At 38.5% G+C, this 18,449-nt stretch overlaps 1 protein-coding gene across 1 annotated transcript; it reads left to right on the top strand.

The window, feature by feature from the left end:
- The first annotated feature begins 2,248 nt into the window (after positions 1–2,248).
- On the top strand, positions 2,249–11,330 carry LOC111835804 (homeobox protein EMX1). Its single transcript, XM_023796477.2, has 3 exons — positions 2,249–2,822; positions 7,551–7,735; positions 10,005–11,330. The coding sequence occupies exons 1-3, from the start codon at positions 2,477–2,479 to the stop codon at positions 10,170–10,172; spliced, it is 699 nt and encodes a 232-aa protein (XP_023652245.1). The 5' UTR covers positions 2,249–2,476; the 3' UTR covers positions 10,173–11,330.
- Positions 11,331–18,449: the final 7,119 nt, after the last annotated feature.

Below are 18,449 nucleotides of genomic sequence, written 5' to 3'. Positions count from 1 at the left end.
CAAGTTTCGGTCATATCGCTATTCTAAGGTTTTATGTGATTTTCTTCTGATAAACTTCCAGGAAACTTAGAATGCACTGAGTGGGTCACTAGACTTGCAACAGCTGCAGTAACACTGTGCAGGAGAGATGTTATCTCCCTTTTTCAGTAAACCCACCGGTCGAAATTGTTCAGCTAATATAGATGGCCGGCTGATGGAGTTAATAATTATCTGGAAAGGCTTTTATGGCTTTCTTATTATACCCGATAGGGCTCAGTTAACTCAACCTTGTCAGAACTGATCACTGCAGTTAAGAGGGAACGATTTTGCCTTCAAATAACACCCAGAAATTCACCAATCTCATTTTCGCCATATATACACACAAAAGCGCTAAAATCCATGATGACCATTCACAGACTTTGGAATTCCGATTAGAATAACTTTTCCTGAGTTAGCCTATAATAAATGCTCAAAGCTTTCCTTCGTAAGCCTGTTTTGTAAAGTTAACGTAGTAAGAAGACCAGTAAGGGCATCACTTCTATAGACATGAAATAGTCTCTAATTCGTCGTTGCTCAGCGAATGAAACCATCAACGTTTTAAACACACTGAAATTTGAACTTTGAAGTTAATACAAAATCTAGAAGATTAATTTTACACAGAAAGTTTTCCATTTTGCCGAGTTAACGTTTATCTTTTAAGGAGCTCGTATTATAAGAAATTATTAAATAACATGATATTTGCTGACATTTCATGTCATGTTGTGTTCAGATTAACATCAAAGGCAATATACTGTTATAATTGATAATACACCAACTCGGACATTAATCAAGGTTGTGCCTTTACAAACGTTGCTGTCATCTTCGTAAGATTGTACCAATAGCCTACTGTGCTTGTGATTATTATTATTATCGTTATTTTCATTATCATTATTATTATTATTGTTGTTGCTGCTGCTGCTGCTGCTTCTGTTGCTGTTGTGAACGAAATTTCGCACAAACGGTAACGGAGACAATCTTAAACGACCCCAATTCGCTTGCCGGAGTTTGGAGAGTGTGATAGAAACCCTGGGATGGATTTTTTAAGGAACCAGCGGCTGGGGGATGAGCTACATTATTTATTTCCGGAATTTCCGATTTGCTTGCAGACAAATATGGTATTTATATATAGCATCATTTCTCAATAATTGTTAGGATTGATGTGGCGATCCCTAAGGTTAGCCTACAGGGAACATTATGCGTGAGGCGCTAAGCCATCATTCACAGCGCGTTATTCTCTCTCTCTCTCTCTCTCTCTCTCTCTCTCTCTCACACACACACACACACACACACACACACACACACACACACACACACACAGACAAAGGCTCACGTTTAGATTCACTGGTTCATCGATGGCTGGTCGCGTCACACCTCCAATTTCCAGCCTCTCCTGTGTGCGTTATTTCCTCGCTTTTCTTCCCGCTGTCCTAAACATTGTAGCCAGGTGAACTGGCGTCTCTAAACAGCCAAAAGTGTGTGATTGTGTGTTTGCCCTGTATTTAACGGGGACAGGCTCCAGATTTACCATGATCCTTTTCTAGGCATTATAAGCTAATATTTGTTTATGCCTTTCGTGTCAGAAACGGACAACTTAAATCAAATAAACGTTTAACTCTTCATCTAATAAAGGTCAAGAAATATAAAAGGTTTATGGTTAACAGAATTATAGTAGGCCAAAATGGCTGATGGAATCTAAATAGCAGGACATAGAGTGTACTATTTTTGGGAATCTATTTTGATATACATTTAATCCAGGTGTGCCTCTTTATAGATGGCACGAAGATTCATTTCTTACTTAAGTTAGTCATGTTTTTAGATGAATTACTTATGGGCATTTTTATGTTGTGTTATATCCATGGATAAGAAATGACAGATATAATTAAGCAATAATAGTGTAAGCGTGACGGCTGTGCAAGCATGAAACTATTCTGTATGTCTTGTACAAATGTTTTTTTTTATTATTTGATCGAAATTTCTGAAAACCACAGCAACATAAAAATGCAAAGAAATAATAATCTTAATCTAATAAAACTAATATAATCTACCGCCTTTATTCCCTTATTCAGACATCTGTTGTTGACCCCTACAGAGACTCCGATCCTCGTTACATGATCCGTTCTCCGGCTACTCATTCCAACAGGCAGACAGACGCGGCTGTCCAATCAGCAGTCATCCGCCTCTCACGAGTCGTCGCTCCTGTCAATCGCCAGTAAACCCCAAAACTATTTCACTTAATCGTATAGCGAGCGACATGTGCGACCCCATGGTGTAATTTATCATCCTTTCACCTTTAGCGCTTTAATGTTTTACGTGAGCACTGACTGTTACTGTTGTGCTTTAGGTTAAAAACTGCAGTGATTATAACCTTTTTGTAAATTAATGTATTTACTTATCAAGGCTAAAGAAGTTGCGGGTGCTTCACTCTACTTTTTCTGAACTTCGGCTGGACTGTCAGACAATGTTTCCTCCGGCCGCTAAACGCTGTTTCACAATTGAATCCTTAGTGGCCAAAGAAGGTCCTTTGAGCGCGGAAGATCCGGTCCGGCCGACGGCACTGAGTTATTCAAGCCCCGTCGATGTCTTTATGAACGGGTATCAGAGTCCAGCGAGCAGATCTTTGTACCCAAACCCGGACTTAGTCTTCCCTGAGACGGTGAACCATCCATCTTTGTCGGTGCATCCACATCAGCTTGGTGGTTCGCACGTACCGCACCCGCACTCGTTTTTTGGAACGCAACATCGCGAGCCTCTTAATTTTTATCCGTGGGTTTTAAGGAACAGATTTTTTGGACACAGATTTCAAGGTAAACTTTATTTTAAACGATTTATTTAGACGTACTCAGATAAAATATAATCATAGTTATACATTTCATTTCTGACAATTGTTTTTACAACGTTTAGCTGTGTACACAATAATGATAGCCATAACAAATACTTTCTGAATTCTTCTTGATTCAATAAAAAACTGAATAGTATTAGTTACTAATTGTTACTAGTTATTAATTATTAAATATGTTTTTATTTATTATGTTGCGCGGACGGCATTGTTATTTAATATAAACGTAGACTGTGTGTCTGTCTAATTTGTGTATATGTATGTGTATATATAGCATTGTTTTTTATGGTTTTGATATTATTTGTTAGAAGTATGTAAGTATATTTACAGGTACAGTTATCTTTGCGACTCGTTTTGTGAGTATGGTTTTTCATACATTTGTTGTTCTTTCAAGTTATTAAATACTTTTTTAGTTTAACTTTAGGTATATAATGCTCGTTATTCATCATCATCATCATTATCATTAGTATTATTGTTATAATAATAATAATAACAATAATAATGTTGTTGTGATTTTGTATTTTTGTTATTTCTTATTACCAGATTAAGCATATATCATGCGTGTATACGTATATAAATAAATATGTAGGTAAATTATGCACAAATTATGAAATCCCTTGTTTTAAAAAAGAATAGAAATAACATATCCTCCGATTTTGTCAAGAAATATGCCTTGGCAATTCATCATTCAGAATTTAGTTAGTATAACATTCATAAGTGATACATACCTGTACATTTAAAAAAGCACGGCAATTTGTGGACTCTGAATTGAATTTTGTTTACCTTGTGCTTGTATTAGTATTGCTTGATTGCCAAAGAAATGGCGGGACAGTTTCTGTTAGTTTCAGTTCAGTGTCAAACCAGCGTATTCTGTAGGCTAAATTGGTAGTCTTTAAACCTTTAGCCGATGTTAAGGACAAATGCCGTCTATCAGCTCGCGTGTAAAGATAAGTACTATAGTACTTATAACTATAATACGTTACAATGTATAACTAGCTAACAATAACGACAACAAACAACAACAACATCAATAATAATAATCCATCCATCCATCCATCCATTATCTATACCGCTTAATCCACCTGGGTTGCGGGGAAGCTGGAACCAATAATAATAATAATGATAATAATAATTATTATTATTATTTCGGACGGCACAGTGGCCGAGTGAGTTACATTGTGTTTGTGGAGTGCATTATCTGTCCTCCCACAGTCCAACGACATGCTGTTAGGCTATTAGGTGCCTCTAAAATTTCCCGAGTATTTGTATATATGTGCCTCGCGACGTACTGTCATCCTATGTAGAGTATAAGCCAGCTTTGCGCCCGATGCTGTCTAGGGTAGGCTCACGAACCAAACGAGAATAAGTGGGTATATTTAAAAAAAAAACAAAAAAACAATATTATTCTTGCAAGTTTTCTCCAGTACTTGGGCCGTTTTTCTGTCTATGCCGCGTATGATTTAGCTATCGTGTGACGCTCAAACTACTATTTTCCATTTTTTGTATAAAAACAGTTTAATGAATGTTTATCACTGTTAAGTGAATTCATTTAGCTAATTAAGAGAAAATACGGAAACACGTTCGCAGCTTTATGTATTGGCTGCGAAAGAGAAATATGTCAACATGCATTTGGCTTCTTTCCGAAAAGACATAAAAATAAAATAATTTTTCTCTGCAGAAACCAAAGCCGCAGCGACTCAGGTAAACGTTAAGCTGATATGAAGTTCTTTCTTTTCCAGGTCGGTTTAATTATAACAAACAATACAAGGAATTAAGTATTATAATTTGTTAAATTTCGCCTAAGGATTACCGGTCCGTGATTTCCCTGTATTTTTAGTAAATTTAATGCTACACTCATAGTAAAAGGGCTAAAATGTACCTTTGCTTGTCACTGGGGCTGTACCCTCAAGGGCCTGCCATTTGTACCCTTAACCGAACATAATTGTACCTTTTAAGGTACAGAAATGGACTGAGGAACATTTATGTACCATTGATATAGTTAATTAATGCTGTTTGTACCTTTGGATGTTCCTCAGAGTCAATTTCTGTACCTTAAAAGGTACGATTACAAGGGTACAACCCCAGTGACAAGCAAAGGTAGATTTTTTTACTGTTATAGCCTACCTATCCGTTTTATCTAGCGCGTTCTTCTATAAATAAACCCTACTACTGATGGTTTATTTCAAATATCCATCAGACTTATACGATATAGAACAACTATACACGCGTTAAGCAAATGCATGCTGCCTGTAGATATGTCTGTAATGGTATATTTTATTATGCTGTTCAGCCAAATGATTACTACAACATTAGTTTAAATACTAGAACTCGTGGCCATAAGTGGAAATTAGAACATTTTAAAACAGATTTGAGAAAACAGTTCTTTACACAGCGTGTAGTTAGAGTATGGAATAGTCTCCCTGTTAATGTAGTGCAAGCTAAAACCCTTGGTTCCTTCAAATAACAGCTGGATAAGATTTTAACAAATCTGAGCTATTAGTTAAATTCTCCCCAAACGAGCTTGATGGGCTGAATGGCCTCCTCTCGTTTGTAAATTTGTTCTTATTTCCAGTGTTTCGATTATTGTTTTCTAGTTTAACCTTCCTATTCTGTGAATGGCCTCCTCTCGTTTGTAAATTTCTTATGGTCTTATTTCCAGTGTTTGATTATTGTTTTCTAGTTTAACCTTCCTATTCCGTAAATGGCTTCCTCTCGTTTGTAAATTTCTTATGTTCTTATTTGTACTCTTATTTGTACGATCTCCTTGGATTGTGATTTTTACGACAAGTTGGATCGAAAGCTTCACAACACTAAGTAGTTCGTTATCTCGTACTTAAAATCATTCGCCAATTAGCGAGTGTTTCTAACCCTTCATAGCTAAAGTAGTTCGTAATCTCGTTAGTAAACGAGACATCCGACTCACGTCGTTCTTTATGTGAACTTTTGTCTGCTGTTATATCACAGAGACACAGAGGTTGCTCGAAATAGATCAGAAACGCACACTAATTGGTCAATGATGTAATAAAAAATGATATTAAAGCCTAGAAATTAGAGGGCTCTTTAACACTTCTTTAATTCCTGCATACAACTTGAGTAAGCTACATAACGAGGTTATGCACCGTTCAAAAGTGAATTAAGAATGCCCCTGAAATTCAAATATACTGTTTTGTGGGCAGACATGAAACCTTCAGACCATCTGAGATATAAACAAATCAAAGAGTACTGCACAATTAAATACAATTTCCAGCAGGAGGAGGTGCTTGCATAACATTAACATTTCTTTTTCGTTGCATTTTATGGATGAGACACTGAACCCTGTTCATACTCCCAGCCTCTTTAATTCCATCTCCACCTGTTGAAAAAGGTTCTTGGCACTAGGCCTGAATGTCCAGGTAATATGCCACCATCAAGGACATTTTACAGACCATGGCCTGGGAGTCCACATGATGCTTATATCTGCTCCAGCTTTGGAGTGAGTCAGATGGCAAAGGATGGTGTGTTTGTTGGTGGCTGGTTACTGGGAGACAGCAGGCATCCTCGTAGCGAATAGCTGCTGATTCCAGTGTTGAATCCCCACACGGTGGCTGAGGAGAGGTATAACGCTGCACACCAAGGAACACACGACTGCGCTCTGAGCATTTGGAAGATGGGATTTTGATGCCTGTTGGAGCAGTTGCGGGGGGGTCTAACCTTTTCCTAGAACACTGCTGTGCTCATTCTGTTCTGTGTGCTACGCTGCACAACAATGCAATAATTATTTAATTAACATTTATTTTTGTCACCTCCTGAATACATTTTTTAAACTCTTTCTTTTGGGGGCTGCTGCTCCCTTCTCCTACTGCTGCTCCTCATTGTTCTTTTTTTACAAGGAAGCCACATCACATTTTGAACCCATTCACAATATATTTGAGTAACAGATTAACTTTGGTCTATATTTCTTAATTTCATGTTAATTTCTAAATTTTGGTCTTAATTTCCCCTGTATTGCTATTTATTTATTTATTTGCATAAGTCTGATGTGACGGTAATATAACATACATTTCACCTGTGAAATATGTGGGATCGGAGTTCCTATTATTCACAGTGTGTGTTATTCTGGAGGCTGGGGAGGAACCAACAAAGAAGTACTTTAAGTTTGTTTGTTAAATCTGGAATAACGAAGAGTTTTGGGAAACACTCGCAAATGTCACTCATTCTTTACTCATGTTGTTTGTTATGTTATTTTTTATTTCCTGAGATTGATCTTTATCGGGAAACACACCCCAGTTGTATAAATTTTGAAAAATGCAGCAACATGCAGCTAGTTGCTCAAATAAATAATGGCAAATGGGGCCTTAAAGTTGGATTACAACCTTTCCTTGTTTTACTTTATAAATGACTAATTTAATATTTCCTACGTATTTTCATTTTTTGGAAATAATCAAAAGTATGTGACACTGTGACGGCTTAATACACTTACAGATGTTCTAATAAAAGGAGCAATGCAGTAATACTGAAAGCTCACTTTGTAGACAAAGCTCATGATATACATTGACAATAACTGAGTTAGTCGTTTGCATATATTTCGCTGACCGCAGGGAGTTATCAACCCCAATCAATTTGAGAATACGATGTATAGAGTGCCAGGCTTATCTTGATATTGGGTCAACAGGGACATGTGGGATTAGTCTAAATCAATTTATGATTGTGTTTCCAGGAAATGATGTTTCCCAGGATAACCTTCTGCTGCACGGTCCCTTCGCCAGGAAGCCCAAGAGGATCCGAACAGCCTTCTCCCCTTCCCAGCTTTTACGGCTAGAGAGAGCTTTTGAGAAAAATCACTATGTCGTGGGTGCTGAGAGAAAACAGCTGGCCACTAGCCTCAGTCTCTCAGAAACACAGGTAACTGGGTCTGGGAGATTATATGATTTCTAGGGCTAATAGTCATTTTTGGTCAACCAATGTGCCACATGAAGGTTGTAAGTTTGGTTCACACATATGAATTCCCTGCAATTCTGGGAAATACTTCATCATCTGACATTCTCTGCACTGTTACTATTAACTGTCACATATTATTTATTGCTACTGGTTATTTCTATCTATCTATCTATCTATCTATCTGTCTGTCTGTCTGTCTGTCTGTCTGTCTGTCTGTCTGTCTGTCATCTTCAGACATATCACCACTATGTAGGCTGCTTTGCCCAACTCTGTCCAATGCCAGTTATTAAAATCTTAGCGTAAGGCCACAGGAACGCATGCTTCTGAAATCTCACTTCTGTCCTCTGCTGCTATATTGTTTATTATAATTGATTACACATTTAGATTTTATGTATACATAGACTTGTGTCCAAACGCCTTATTTTGCACTTATTTTTTTGTCATGTACAACATTTTTACACTTTAGACTTATCTTTAAGGGTAATCCATAAGAAAAGATTTAAGGTCCCTATATAGAAATTGCACTCCGTTCTTTCATTCCAACATTGAACCAAGGTAACAAACCAAAAAAAAAAAAGCTTTCACTGTAATTGCTACAGTAGCTAACATTATCAGAGGTATCCACAACAAAATCAAAAGTGATTCAGAAAATCATAAAACACTGTAATGTCAAAAAATCCATCCATCCATCCATCCATCCAACCAATGTGCAAACACTTACCCGGTACAGGGTCACGGGGAGACTGGATCCTGTCCTATGCAGCATAGGGCACAAAGCTGGGGGAGACCTAAGGGAAGATGCCAGTCTGTCAAAGGGCACACAAACATGCATGTTAGGCAATTTTGAAACCCTAGTTTATGTTTTTGGACTATGGGCAGAAACCGTAATAAATGGAGGAAACGTTCACACACACACACACACACACACACACACACACACACACACACACACACACACACACACACACAACAGGTAAACATATTTTTATGGGAAATACTCATTCATTTCTATGGGAAAAATGCTAACGCTAACTATGACAACCTTAACCCCTACCCAGCCCTAACCATAACCATAAGAAACCAAACAAAATACAAGAGTTTTTGCATTTTTAGTTTTTTTCATTGCAGTCTCAGATTTTTACAAAATAGAGTTTTCCCATATGTGGACTAGGAAAGTGGTCCCCATAAGATAAAAAAACAAGTATTCATCCCATTGTGGGGGGGGGGGGGGGGGTAAGGTACTGTATACCTGGACCACATATTCCTGAATGGCACCACAATACCACCACTGTCCATTTTTCACTTTGGATGAATATTATTAAATACATTTTAATAAATTTCCTCTTGCTCGTATTGATTTATAGTGTTGTCTTAGGAACTAAAGAACTAAACTAAGATTTTGAATTATTTTGTATTCAGACTGTGTATTTAGACCAGGGGTGGACAACCCTGATCCTGGAGTGCTGATATCCAGCAGATTTTCCATCCTACCTGGTTCTGATGAACCACACCTGGTCTCAGGCAGATAGTAACTCATCAGGTAGGATAGAAAACTTACTGGATTCTGGCACTTCAGGATGACAGCAGCCTACTCTTTGGTTTAGACTATACCTGCTGACGTAGCTGACATGATATGATTATGATCCAATACTCTGCTTCGTGGACTGGTAATATTAACCTGGTTATGAGTTTGTGCCGATGGCAGGAAGGTTGTGGGTTCAGATGACTGGCAGAGTAACATTATGAATGTTGGGCCCCTTAACCCCAGCTGTTCTGGGACCGACACAGAAAAAACATGGATAACACTGTTTCAGATCATTTTTAATACTATGTTTATGGTGGATCAGGGGGAAGCCCTGTTTCCTCATACCTACAGGGTTCGTATTCTGACCTCTGCTGTGTATGTAGTTTGCATGTCCACATCTCCCCAATTGTCCAGGTTTCCTCTGGTGGCTCCAGATTCTAATTACCTACAGTATAGCATATGATTGTGTGTGTATGTGTATGTGCAATATAGGTATACACTACATTTCCAAAATAAAACTGCAGTGATACATCAATTGCATATTTTGCTTCACACCGCCAGGGTTAGGGGTTCAAATCTTGCTTACGAATATCACAAGTAATGAAAATTCATAAGCCATGTTGATTCTGAGCAGCAAACTGTAGTGAGTTTCTGCAGCTCTGTAGTACTCTTAGAACATGATATAATTTTCATCTCTTGCACCTGAAGGTGAAGGTCTGGTTCCAAAACAGAAGGACAAAGTACAAGAGGCAAAAACTGGAGGAGGAAGGACCAGATTGCCAGCAGAAAAAGAAGGGAAACCATCACATCAACAGGTGGAGGATTGCAACAAAACAAGCCAGCTCTGAGGACATTGATGTCACTTCAGATGAATAGATCTCTTCACCAAGACATGGAATTCACTTGCAGTTGTATCCCTATTTATTATGTATTATCTGTAGATATAATTATATGACACTGCAAAATTGACTGGATAACTGGCCAGCATTTTCAAACTACAAAATGAAAACATAAAAGTAAACGTTTATTCAATAGTACCTCAACTATACTTCATAGGTAATGTCTCAAACTTTGCATACCAATCTGAATAATCAAAGTAATGGTTTCGTTATAGCTTGGTTATAAAGGCCAAAGCAGATGATGTTTAGTAGAAGGAATGTATTCCATCAATGTTCAAGCAGGTGCTGCCTCGTATTATAACACAATCGTTACACCTTCTCTTCTCACCTTTCTTATCTCTGCCCAACATAGGAGACTCTACTTCCTGAAAAATCTTGTATGCCTGAACTTTTAAATTTATCATCTTTTAATTCAGCCATTATTTGACCCATCCCCTTTATAACCATGCATTTATTTTTCATAACCTATGGATGTTCTGATTTTAAAAATATATTTTTCCCAAGGATATTTCCTTAAAAATATATTCAGCTTTCTTATGTTGAATTGTGCCATATATTCAATTACATAAATTGAGGTTTTTCTGTTTCACGTAACTGGAGTTGTACATCAAGATATTAACAAAAGATATTTAGCATGGGTGTCCAGTCCTGCGTCCGTAGCTGGGGGCGTAGCACCTGCAATGTACTGCAGCTTTTCTGTCACTTAAGTTGTTACAAAACAGATTTATATTATAACTGCATGAGTAACTACTAATTTTTTAAAGACACAAGGCTTCGGACATGAATATAAGTTCCAAATCCCAGTGCATGAGCTATATTAGGGGATTATATCATCATTTTACTTTGATCATAAGCTTTAATTTTTTACCCTAAATAATAAAATAACTGGACAAACTTTGGCTTTATGCCAAGCATAAAAACAGATATCACTTATAATTTTTATTGAACATAGTTTTATATTCAGTCCATAAAAAGAAACAGTATATGCATTAGAATACAGTGCAACCATATTGTTCCTAATCACCCTTCATATGACTGAGTATGAAGTGCATATGATACACATTAATGTCATGTTTTGTAATAAAATATTCCTGCAAAACTATTGTACAGTAATAAATAAAGATTTAAATTGGAATTCTGTGTCTTGTGAGTTTTACAGCACGAAGGCATGAAAAAAATGCAGCGTATGTTTCAGTCAAAAAAGCCTTTTGTGCTACTTGACAAACGCATGTCCAAAATCTGTTCAATACCATAATGTAAGGGAGCACTCCAGAGAAACATTTCATGTGCAGCACTGACTCATGGAGTCATGACAAAAAACCTTTTGATTGAGCTTTTACTGATATTAAGAGAAAGATAAATTCTCGACAATGGAAATTTTTAGGTAAGCAAGGCATCATATTAAGCACCCACAGGACAAGAGAGGCGGACCCAGGAAGATTAAATTAATTCAGACCTTTAAGGTAAGAACTGCATTGCTCTTGCATAGATGAAGGTCATAGGCTGTTTTGTGTTCCAGTGATATGTCATACCATGCAGCAACCTGGTAAATGCAACAAAAAGGGGGGGGGAATGACCAACCAAGGACTAGAGCTGGGGGGGGGGGCTGTGAGTGTTGAGTTGTCATATGCTATTATAGTCTGAAACTATAAAACCAAAAATTCAAGAGATATAATTTCTACCTTAGATTAAACTAACAGATGAAAATAAAAGTAAGAAATTTTTATTAATCGCCCTCAGATATTTAGTCAAAATGATCAATGTTTATTCAACCCTCCCACATAACATGGTATAGTCCACATTCAAAGCGCTTGTTTTGAAAGACCAGATACTGAGTGAGCCCTGTGCCCTGTACTACGAAGCGGGGTTACTGGCTTATCGGGGTAACTTGTCAGATTTAAGGTACCACAGTTTAAATGGACTTCATATTCGTTCACTTACATTTTGCCCAGACTACCTTAAATCCTACAAGTTACCCCGATAAGCCAGTAACCCTGCTTCATAGTTCAGGCCACAGGACATTTTCACCCAGATTTAGATAATAATACCTCCCCCCCCCCCCCCGACAAAATGAATGAATGAATGAATGAATGGATGAATGAATGAATGGAAAATGGGGAAAAGAAAGCATGAAATGTAAGACAGCTTTTGTGAAGTTTGTATTTCTCATTTTATACCACAAAATCATGCATAAACCTATAAATTGCATTTTGAGAAGCCATTGTTTTGCCATATAGTAACTAATGAAAAGAAAAGCCTTTTCAAAGTTGGGTAGGTATACTCATTTTTGAACTGCATAACTTAAAATCCCTTACTGGAGTTTGTGCTACAGGATGAAAGCAGTAGCCATGCAGGAATCGATGAAGAATCAATGAGGCAGAAAATGAGGCAGAGAAGAGAGTCAGAGGTGTGCAACAGCATTGATGATGATCATTTGTCCATTGACACAGGATCTTATTAAGTTATTAAAACTCAAGTTTATCCTAAGTGGGGGATCCTGGCACAGACAGTCAACTTTTACTGATTAGGCTTGACTAGTTCTTACTTCTGCTTATTCAAAATGCTATGATGTATATATTTAGGTATAAATTTTCCTCCATGTTTCCATGAAGTCGTATAGTTTTTTCTTGCTTTCTAAAAGAAGAACGTTCTTATAAAACCTTTCATAAGCCAAAATGGCGTAAAGTGAAGAAGTAATTACCATTCATTTATATGGGAATGTGACACTGGAAAATGGCCAAACCAGCTCAGCTGGATCCTTTCGATGCGGAAGAGCAGCAGCTCTTCTTTGAGCTTCTCCCAAATGTCCGAGCTTCTCAACTGAGCCCAGACTGCATGTGAAGCAAACTCATTTCTGCCACTTGTATTCACAGTGTCATTGTCTCAGTCGCTACTCAGAGTTTGTGACGGACCGAGAAATTTATTTATTTATTTATTTATGGTTTATTTGACATGGACCGTGGACAACAATAAACATAAAATGTAAATGTGCCAGAATTAGCCAAAATGGCTATTTCACATCTGTTGTCCACGGACCGATGGGAACAGGTCAAATACATAATAAAAGAAACAAGATACATAAAATATACATAGATCATAATAAAAGAAGTAAATAAAAAGTAAATAAAAAGACACATAAAACATACAAAAAGTGAAGGGTTGGTAAACATAGGAAGAAAGGGATAATAATAATAATAAATACATAAAAAAGAGAAAGACAGAACATGGCTGATGGCAGTAGTGATATAAATAAAGCAGCACCCAGATTCAACTAACTAGTAGAGGTGCTTTATGCTTTATGGCTCAGTTTCTCTTTTCAACACAACAGTTTGGCTCAGTGTCTGCATAACTGCTGATTATATATATATACACTCACCTAAAGGACTATTAGGAACACCTGTTCAATTTCTCATTAATGCAATTATCTAATCAACCAATCACATGGCAGTAGCTTCAATGCATTTCGGGGTGTGGTCCTGGTCAAGACAATCTCCTGAACTCCAAACTGAATGTCAGAATGGGAAAGAAAGGTGATTTAAGCAATTTTGAGCGTGGCATGGTTGTTGGTGCCAGACGGGCCAGTCTGAGTATTTCACAATCTGCTCAGTTACTGGGATTTTCACGCACAACCATTTCTAGGGTTTACAAAGAATGGTGTGCAAAGGGAAAAACATCCAGTATGCGGCAGTCCTGTGGGCGGAAATGCCTTGTTGATGCTAGAGGTCAGAGGAGAATGGGCCGACTGATTCAAGCTGATAGAAGAGCAACTTTGACTGAAATAACCACTCGTTACAACTGAGGTATGCAGCAAAGCATTTGTGAAGCCACAACACGTACAACCTTCAGGCGGATGGGCTACAACAGCAGAAGACCCCACCGGGTACCACTCATCTCCACTATAAATAGGAAAAAGAGGCTACAATTTGCACGAACTCACCAAAATTGGATGCCACGGCCTACCTGAGCATTGTTTCTGACCATGTCCATCCCTTTATGACCACCATGTACCCATCCTCTGATGGCTACTTCCAGCAGGATAATGCACCATGTCACAAAGCTCGAATCATATCAAATTGGTTTCTTGAACATGACAATGAGTTCACTGTACTAAAATGGCCCCCACAGTCACCAGATCTCAACCCAATTGAGCATCTTTGGGATGTGGTGGAACGGGAGCTTCGTGCCCTGGATGTGCATCCCACAATTCTCCATCAACTGCAAGATGCTATCCTATCAATATGGGCCAACATTTCTAAAGAATGCTTTCAGCACCTTGTTGAATCAATGCCGCGTAGAATTAAGGCAGTTCTGAAGGCGAAATGGGGTCAAACACCGTATTAATATGGTGTTCCTAATAATCATTTAGGTGAGTGTATATATATTCTTCATATGTATGTACACCCACACTACAGGCCAGAAGTTTGGGCCCACCCTCCGATTTAAAAAAAAAATTAATTATACACTGCTTTTTCAAACTTAGAAATACTTAAAACAAATGTAACTGACTGGTCTTGAAGTATAATGTCACAATTTACTGTGCATTGTAAGTGTACTGTAACGGATGCAAGTGCCTGAGAACCAGTTTCATCTAAATAACCAGCCCTTGGCTTTATCACAGCAGCTCAGATTCATAGCATCCTTTCCAGCAATTTTTGGAAATAATTTGCGTCCAAACCCTCCCAGCACATTTTCCAGCATACAAACAGTCCTGTCTCATTGGCTAGATGCTCATTTTAAACTTGTTGGTCCAACCTGTCCCATAGGTGGACTTTCGTCTGTCCACAAGACCCAGTCCTGAACGCTCGAGTGTTTGTCCTGTTTAGCCTATTGTGGTCCCTTTTTCTGTGTTAAAGACAAAGATAAAGATGCTTTATTGTCATTGTACAAGTACAATGAGATTTCGTTTGGAGCGCGCCAGCAGATACACAGTAAAAAATTACAATAAAATCCAAAGAATAAAATATGTACACACACACACACACACACATACACACATTCACAGTGAATAAGGTGCTGGTAAATTAGTGTAATATAATCATACTCATGAATGGTTATGATTTTGTATAAAGTGCAGAGGTAGAATTAGAGTTATACAGTTATATAGAGTTATATGTTAACACCACAAAGTAAAGGTTTTCTGGCAGCAACTCGACCATACAGTCCAGCTGCTCTCTGTCTTCCCTCGACTGTCCGGTTTCCCTCTGTTCACATTAATCACAGCCCTCAGAACATTATAATCATCTTCCAATTTCTTTTACGTGTCACAACTAAGTGTTGATCTTCAGCCTTTGATGTCACTTTCCTTGCCCCAGACTGTTTCCAGTCACTGTTGCTTCCTATCAGCCTTTTTCTCTGTAAACAGTAGGTCACTCCATGCATAGAAACATTTTACTTTCTGGCTATTTGGCGATGACAGAACCCTTCTTCACTCAAAATTTAGATTTGAGCCTTCACTACAGTAATGAGCATAACAAATATATGAAACCTTGTGTGATACAATTTTGGTCATATAAAATTGGCTTATACAAAAAACAGTATGATATTAATCACATGTGCATTCTTGCACTGCTGGTGTTCAGAGATTCCTTACAACCCCATTTGCTTCTCCACATTATCACACTTAGTCCTGCTGGAGCTCACTCACCCTGCTGTCTTGCATTGTTGCTTTTCTGTTCCACACCTGCAGATGCTTTGCCTTGTCCCTTCTCACCTTCTGGAATCAACCACTTGGAGGTCTGGATTCGAGAGAGTACTGTGTCTGCTTGCTGTCTACGCAAGCCACCTCACTTGCCTTTCCTCCTGTCAAACTATCTACCTCACTACCTGTGCCTGATTTGGTAAAAATGAGAAGATCTGATGTACCAATGACAAAATTTCCTATCAGAATGTTTTTTTCTGCACAAGTTACACACCTCTGGTGTTCCTTTATTTCTCTTTTAATTTCATCATTACTTGCAAAGCAGACCAAAAATATTATCCTTGTCAGGGTCAGCCCCTGCTGTCTCACCCTGTCCCTTCCCTGTTTGGCCAGCAGGTGTTGCTGGTCATCCCGTCCCTCGTGTTGTCAGTCTTTTTGTTTTCCCCTGTTGCCTGTTTGGCCACATGGCTCAATGCATTGAGCATGCGGCTGCATGTGATCCCCTGTCCTATGTTCAAATCCCGCCTCCTCTGTTTTTGAAGTTTTGTAGATTTTGTTCCCTTGTATTTCAATTGTTCCCTTGTGTTTCAATTGTATCAGTTTTCTAGTCCCTGTGTTTCATTTGTATTCAGTTTTGGTTTTTGCTCTTGATTGCTGTTACCTGTCAGTTTTCCCCAGTGTTAGTTTCTGTTTCCTTGGTTAGTTCTCATGCCTTGTCTACACGTACACGGGAATTTTTTAAAACAGTGTTTTTCCTCCTCTTTTAAAAAAAATCCCCGTCCACATGAACATGGTCTTCTAAAACATTAACCGCTATACACAGCACATTTATAATCACACAAGCGATTACTGAGAACTATTCACAAACTGGCATCAGTCCAACATGTGGCGCTGCCCGCCGGTACCTCCGCGCTACAGTATTTATTTACTCATAAACTTTGCCCAAATTCTGCCCTGGGTTTTAACCAATTAATAAATAAAAAAAATCACAAAAACATTTAATGGTAATGAAAATTAATTCAGCTTTAGCAATTTAATGATGCATCCACCTTAATTATTAAAAAGTATCGATATCGTATCGGCGATACTTGCCCAATATTTACTTGGTATCGGATCGATACCAAATCTTGTAGTATCGCACACCACTAGTGTATACAGCAAACAGCGCACGCTCTGACGTTAAACAAAGTTGACAACAGCGCACAATATGACGTTTCGAGACAAAAACTCTGTTTTCCCTGTCTACATGTCGACGCTGAAGACAGAGTTTCTTAAAATCTTTACCCTGGATGGAGTTTTGTAAAAGCTCCGTTTTCAGTGACCTAAGACACAGTTTACGTGTGGACAAAAGCCCAAGACATATAGCAAAAGGTATGTTAAAAAAAATACCCGTGTACGTGTGGACAAGGCATTAGTTTCCCTGTTTTAGTTCCTTTGAGTCAATTAGTTTCATCTGTGCCCTCTTTTCCTAGTCTTTGTTAATTAGCCTCACCTGTCCTGTGTTAGTCTCGTTACCCCTTAGTATTTTAGTCCCTGCTTCTGTTCTGTTCCCCAGTGGTTCATTGTTTGAGATGTTTGTGATAGTTGGATGTAGTCTAGTTTTGGATAGTCTGTTTGTTGCCTCCTGCCTATTTGCCTGATCCCCTTTGTACATTTAGTCTTTGTTTCTCCCCTTTAGTTTTTGACCCCTCGCAGTCCTTTTGGTTTTGTTATGTTCATAGTGTTTTCTGTTCTGTTAAATAAAGATCCATGACATTTCGGATCCATGACAATCCTATGTTTATCTGGCAAGTTTTCTTAGTAATCAAAAGTACTGTATAATGTTAGGTCAGACAGCTGAATTCAAATAAAGAATGGTATTAATTGATATTGTACTATAGCTATAGGTTACATATTAACTTAGTAAGTAGCGCAGTGGCCTCACATCTCCAGGGTTGTGGATTTGATTTAGGCATAACATTATCCTGGGGAATGGATGAACAGTCTATTGCAGGGCAAACACACCATTACCCTGTACTGGCTGAGCGGTTATGGGGAATGGATGAACAGTCTATTGCAGGGCAAACACACCATTATCCCCTGTACTGGCTGAGCGGTTATGGGGAATGGATGAGCATTCTATTGCAGGGCAAACACACCATTATCCTGTACTGGCGGAGCGGTTATGGGGAATGGATGAACAGTCTATTGCAGGGCAATCACACCATTATCCTGTACTGGCGGAGCGGTTATGGGGAATGGATGAACAGTCTATTGCAGGGCAAACACACCATTACCCTGTACTGGCTGAGCGGTTATGGGGAATGGATGAACAGTCTATTGCAGGGCAAACACACCATTATCCTGTACTGGCTGAGCGGTTATGGGGAATGGATGAACAGTCTATTGCAGGGCAAACACACCATTACCCTGTACTGGCTGAGCGGTTATGGGGAATGGATGAACAGTCTATTGCAGGGCAAACACACCATTATCCTGTACTGGCTGAGCGGTTATGGGGAATGGATGAACAGTCTATTGCAGGGCAAACACACCATTACCCTGTACTGGCTGAGCGGTTATGGGGAATGGATGGACTATCTATTTCAGGGCAAACACACCATTATCCTGTACTGG

Source organism: Paramormyrops kingsleyae, chromosome 25 (assembly GCF_048594095.1).
Source record: "Paramormyrops kingsleyae isolate MSU_618 chromosome 25, PKINGS_0.4, whole genome shotgun sequence".
Classification (NCBI taxonomy): Eukaryota; Metazoa; Chordata; class Actinopteri; order Osteoglossiformes; family Mormyridae; genus Paramormyrops; species Paramormyrops kingsleyae.
This window is presented reverse-complemented; position numbering and strand designations above follow the sequence as displayed.

Excerpts from the sequence above, each read along its gene's own strand:
- LOC111835804 (XM_023796477.2), top strand. The coding sequence starts at position 2,477 with ATGTTTCCTCCGGCCGCTAAACGCTGTTTCACAATTGAATCCTTAGTG. Across the intron at positions 2,823-7,550 it reads TTTTGGACACAGATTTCAAG|GAAATGATGTTTCCCAGGAT; the intron begins GTAAACTTTATT and ends TTGTGTTTCCAG. Across the intron at positions 7,736-10,004 it reads TCAGTCTCTCAGAAACACAG|GTGAAGGTCTGGTTCCAAAA; the intron begins GTAACTGGGTCT and ends TTGCACCTGAAG.